The sequence below is a fragment of the Natrix helvetica genome, assembly GCF_964273705.1.
Source record: "Natrix helvetica genome assembly, chromosome: 1".
Taxonomy (NCBI): Eukaryota; Metazoa; Chordata; class Lepidosauria; order Squamata; family Natricidae; genus Natrix; species Natrix helvetica.
Window position 1 is genome coordinate 44317521 of NC_138548.1, and position 6034 is coordinate 44323554.

The 6034-nt window shown below is 39.2% G+C and overlaps 1 protein-coding gene across 1 annotated transcript in view; it reads right to left on the reverse strand.

Annotated features, from left to right (window-relative positions):
• The window catches only part of LOC309383392 (uncharacterized protein C14orf132), a 45504-nt gene extending 39864 nt beyond the window's left edge, over positions 1-5640 (reverse strand). Inside the window, exon 1 of the mRNA XM_081935883.1 lies at positions 5125-5640. Within this exon, the coding sequence (XP_081792009.1) occupies positions 5125-5151 (27 nt within the window). The 5' untranslated portion in view covers positions 5152-5640. The remainder of the gene's footprint in view (positions 1-5124) is intronic.
• Between the last annotated feature and the right edge of the window lie 394 nt (positions 5641-6034).

Sequence of the window (6034 nt, forward strand, 5' to 3'; positions counted from 1 at the left end):
ATTACTAAGAAATAAGCCATCTAGAATTTAAAAGTCAGGCCTCATTAGTTGCAGCTGGCATGCTTGTTTTGAAAGAGATAATATTCTCTTCAACGACATCTACATAACTTTTCAGTTCCTTTATGAAAATCACTCTGAATTATTTTTGTTTCATCCAGCAGAGATATAATTTTCATTATATAAGAAAATCTTTATTAGAAATAAAGAACTTCCTCTAATTGGGCATATATTTTTATTACAGCATGCCTTATTGGGACTATGGGTTGGATAAAGGCTTAGACATATTGAAAAATAGCTCCATTGAAAAAGTATACATAACGTATTTCACTATCTTAAATTATTTCTACACCAATTAACCAATTTTTGGTATTCTTAGCCATGGAACCTCTTCAGAAAGTTCCTGATTAAAATATATAAACTACATTTGCACTGCATGATTAATCTTTGTTTCTTGGCTGATTAAGTAATCCACTTTTCTGGGTTCAATATTCACACACTGAATCATACACAGGCTACATTTGTGCAACACGAGGCTAAAATATGATTAATGGATTTGCATTGTAAAGACATAAAGTGATGTAGCAGCTTTTGAACTGGATTACCAATAAATCCTCTGCCTGAGAGTAATGCTGTTTCTGGTTATATTATTTTTTTGATTGTTTTAATATAAACACTAAAGAGAAGAAAAAAAGAAAAAGGAGAGGGAGTGCACATGCAAACAGACAAAAGGGTGGGGGGGAGGAAATAACAAAAAGTTATATTACACACAAGAAATCATTTAGCCTAGTTTTTTTAACATTAGACCTCGGCTGTAAAGAATAATGTTCAATCATCTACTGAGGAGGGGAAAATGTTACCCTGTTTCCCTAAAAATAAGACCTCCCCGAATAATAAGCCCAATTGGGCTTTTGAGTGTATGCACCAAAATAAGCCCTCCCCCCAAAATAAGCCTTCCTCAAAAATATTGCAAAACAGCAGCAGCCATGAGTTGACCATGCTTGCTGCCTCCTGCACCTCAAAAATAATAAGACCTCCCCAAAAATAAGGCCAAGTGCTTATTTCTGAGGTAAAAAGAAAATAAGACCCTGGCTTATTTCGGGGAAACATGGTAGATTACTTTCATAAGAAAGATACCCTTTATTCAAGAGGTTGTCATCCAGTTGAATATTAGCTAAGAAGTATTGAGCCAGACAGCAAAAGAATTGGTGAGATCATTTCACTGGATTCCTTTAAGTGGAAGATGGACAACTGCCTATTAAGAATGCTTCAATCTGGATTTTTCCCCAAAAAATCAATTGCAAAATTTCCTGTAAGTTTGGAGTGCAAAACATGATAAAGCTTATTATAATCACCATAGTAAGTGTCATGTTTAAAAAAACCTGCCCTAAAGTACATGATGCAGCTCCAGCCACTCTGGGTTCTTCCTTAACTAAAACTTCATGCAAGCCACATCTACCCCAAAATTGCCTTTGAAAAGTAACTCGCTCTTCTCCAGATGCTTTCCATGATCTCTTCCCATTGCACATGTGAGATAATCAAAACTGAAGTCCAAGATATCTAACAATGTTGCTCGTAAGCAATCAACATAACTGAGACTATTCACAGGTTGGAAATAGAGAGAAGCTTTCACGTCAAAGAGGAATAGTATTCTTTCTCCCACATTCCTCCCAAATAACCAAACTATAAGAAACTCAATAATGATCTCAACTTACAGTGTAAGATTTACTGGTGATAAGAACTATATATTGCTATGATCAACACAATTTATAATTCACTCCAATCTTGGTAGACTTAGAATGGTGAAGAAATTATGATGAACAACGAAGAAAATGAAAATTACTTAACAAAACACATAATGCTAACAAAATCCTATGCTGACTCCCAAAATCTTATTGGAATAAATGACCAATTTAACTAGACTAATTTAAATTACTTGCAAGATTCAAAAAGGATTTTATGTGCAAACTGCTAAAGGGGAATAAGTTTTAAAGAGTTTACTTATTAAATTTACAATATATCCCACTTATTTATTTATGTTATTTATTCCATGTCAAAAATTAGACTAGAACTCAGTTTCCTGGTTTCTAGCTTGTGCCTTAACCACTAGTCCACACTGGTATACTCTTTTCTTCCATTTTTCTCCATAACAACCCTGGGAAGTAGGATGACTGGACCAAAATCCCTCATTGAGCTTCTGTGGATTAAGACTTGGTTTACCACAATCCTACTCTAACGTTTTAATTAATGCATCACATTGACTCTCAGTTTACAATGTTTATGTTGCTAAAACACTTTACCAGAAGTAAGACAGATTTATTAGCTGACTTGATAAAATTTCAAGGTTTGCAGAACAAAGAAAATCTACAGGGAAAACAACCAACAGCATACTGATGGTCTTCATGTTATGACAATTTGCCTTTTACGGTTGCAAGTTGTGAGGATCATAAATCTGATCATTCATATGACCAATCTGATTTTATGACCATTTTTGCAGTGATCATTAAACACAGTGGTTAGAAAGCAAACAAGGCAATCATTAACTGAATCAATAGTTTGCTATGGGCTCGTTTAGCCAAAAACGGAAACAAAATGCCGGTTTTCAGTGAAATTGTGGTAAAACATGGTCATGTGACCACGGAATATTGTAAATAGCTTTAAATGGAGGTCGGCTGCTGAGTGTCTGATGTGTGGTCACATGACTCAGGGGGTGGGGGAGAGACTTTGAATCTGGATTCTAAATAATCCCAGAGAAATCCATCATAACTTTTAATAGTCACTAATAAGAACAAAGATTGCTCAACAATTATGGAATTCTGACTGGCTGTTACACAGGGAATGAAATGTAATTTTAAAAAGAGGATCACTGAATGGAAATAGCTTACTGTATAGTATTTTACTCAACACAGTTAAATACCTTGACAGAAACAACATAACACCTATGATCAAACTATGCCAACTTGTTAACTCTTATTTCGTTAATTCACCTCATATAATTGTTATCTGAAAATAGAACTGTTCAAGTTTGTATCAAATTTTGAAATCCATCTTTTTCTAAAATAAAACAAAAACATCCTTTTTACACAAAAATGACATTTTAATAACCATTAAAAAATAAAGGCAGAAGCCGTATCAGATTCATGTTACATTTCAAGACTGCGTCTCATACCTTTCAGAAAATACAAAGAATTTATACTTATTTATTACTATTTAAAGTGATCTAGCTATAAAAGTATTTGAAAATGGAAATGTCAATATTTGAGTATATGATAGAAAAGAAACTGAAATATTTAAACGTGAACATTCATGGTGAAGACATTTATCTCAGGACAAAATTCATACTGTGTTCTGGATAAAATCCTTTCTGCTCTCATCGTTAGTAAAATTTATACTTATAAATTAAAAACTGCCTGCTCAAGTGGATGCCATTTTCATGACTTTTAATAAAACAAGTTAATGTATTTTTCAAGCCTGATGCCTCATCACAAGAAAAGTATTACATCCATCTGTAAGGCAATCTAATTTGAATTAACACGAAATCACCCAGCAGAAATTTGAAGCTTTGCAAACTAAAAATAATCCAACCAGCAGTATTTTCAGCCCTATTGCTACTATCCTATTTTTAAAAACAAAGAAACCTTGCTTGAAATGTCCAATTACACAACTTCTGTTTGCTGCAATTCCCAATTAAGCTTTCAAACACATTTTTGAAATAAATTCTAAAGGCTCATTTTGCCTGGAAACAGAGTAGGGAGGAACGGAACAAAACAAAACAAAAATTGATTAGATCTTTTTTCTTTGTTGCTGTTAAATTGATTTTTTCCCTCTCCTTCAACTAAAGAGGATGCTGGGAAATATACACAAGGCCTTTTCAAGAGGGCACCTACACTCATTTATTTGGTCTTTGGTCTTTACCAAACTTTCTTTGGTAAGAAACAAATATGTCTGTTCCCAATCTGATGCCCTGTAGATAGGATGGAACTATTACTGCCTTCGCTAACCTCCAGCCATTCTAGCTGGGAAAATAAAAGGAGCTGTAGTGCAACCGATCTGGAAGATAGCAAGGAAATGCTAGATGGTGACCATAGGAGAGCAAGCACAGCATGCCTGAGATGTACCATATTGGGAAGACTAGAATAGGAAATTATTCTTCAGTCAGTAGGCATTGAGGTCAACCAGCAGACCATCTGGTGAAATATATAATTAATTAACATATGGTTATTTTTCTCTTTTGCCTAAGAAAATTAAGCGTTAATCCTTTACTTATGCTTTACTCTTTTGCGTAAGACAGGGAAGTAAGATAGTAGTTTTACTTCTCAAAAATGGTCAGTGCTCCGAATTCAGACTACACTTGCCAGGATTTCACATTCACTACATGTTGATATACATTTTCATATTTCTAGTGACAAGAGACATTTAGAAAGTTTAGGATATTTTCCCCCTCCCTAAAGGTGGATTGATTGTGTTGTTGATTAAATTGCTGTCAACTATTACTGACCAGGTAGATTTTTCTTCCAGATGATCTGTCCCGCAAAAGGTTACTCAATACACTCTATCCAAGTTATCCATGCTACCAAAGATAATCAAAGTATTCTATATTTATCAGGCTTTCAGCGGTACCAAACAATAGTATAGTAGTAGCAGCGTAATTTATTTGAACAGCTAAGACACCCATTTATACCCTTCTGCAGGCGAAGTATTTTAAAAGGGACATTTTTCATTCAAAACCCACCTGTCTTTTTGTTCCCCACACCATCTCCTCCCACATTCAGTGATTTAACCTAATTAACATAACTTAATTAACAGGTTTTTTTTTAAAAAATTACGGGACCCCGTTTTTTCCAGAAAAGGACACACAATCCCTGAGTCTGAAATATGCAGAAGCCATCACTGGCATCCGAAACATCCAGCCTTGTGCAATTGCTTGCTTTCTTTCCCACCCGAAGGCATCCTCGCCTGGAACCGAGTCAAAGCTCGGGCAGCTCCTCTCCTCTTTCGCTACCCTGCCAAACATCCACGAAGGGCGGGAGGAAGAGCGAGCCCGAAGCAGACCCGGGTCTGAGCCCAAGGAAGCGCCCTTCGGCCGACCGACGGAGGCCACTAATCGCGCCACGGCGGTCCAATTACCTGCGCGGCCATGAAGGAGAGGTCCATGGTGCTGTGGGACTCAGAGCTGCTGCTGCTGCTACTGGTGGTGGTCGAGACGAGGGTAAAGGTGGTAGCGAGGCCACTATCGCCGCCGCCCGGCCCGGACGCCTCTCTGGGTTGCTGGGGAGCGGCCTCCCGCAGGACCAACTTGGGGCGCGTTACCAATTCCAGCTCACTGGGATGGCGGCGGCAGTGCCGTCGCGACCGCCCGGCTGCAATCAGCTTTCTGGGAACATGGTCGGCCGGCAAGCTGGCCAGGCGACGGCACCAGCGCCCGCAGGACCGACGCCAAGGCTCCAGTCTCGGCGAGGGGAAAAAGCCGCGCGTGGAGTCCTGCCTGCCTGCGCGCCCCGAGTTCGTCACGCCCCTCCCCGCGGAGGCTCAGAGTGCAGAAGAGCCGAGAGAAGCTAGCGAGCGGCCGCTCCTTCCAGGGAGGCTGCGAGGAAGAGAATGGGAGGGGGGGGGGCTTGTGCCCACCACCTACTGACTGATGTAGTCGCGAGTCTCCCCCGCCCCCGGAAGCAGGCTTCCTTTCTGGCAGCAGACGGCTCGTCTGGGACGCCCGAGTCAAATTATCTATGGTCGGCGGATACAAGAGCGTGTTTGTTTTGATCTAATAAGCGGTTTAGTCAACTGAAAGGCAGGCATATTACCTTCCACAGGTGTCAGCCGCTGCTACTTGTTCGAGCGGGTAGCATCTTTACTGGGAATAAAGTTCACACTTAGGGAACTGCTGCTCACCCTGGTATGGGAAGAAGAGTACGTTTTCTTCTGGTTGAGCAAACTTGACAGATTTAATCCAAGTGAAGAGGTCAATGCTTTGATATACTCAAGTGGAACGAATGATGTAGGAAACTTAGGCATCCAATTGAGGAATGAGGTACCCAGT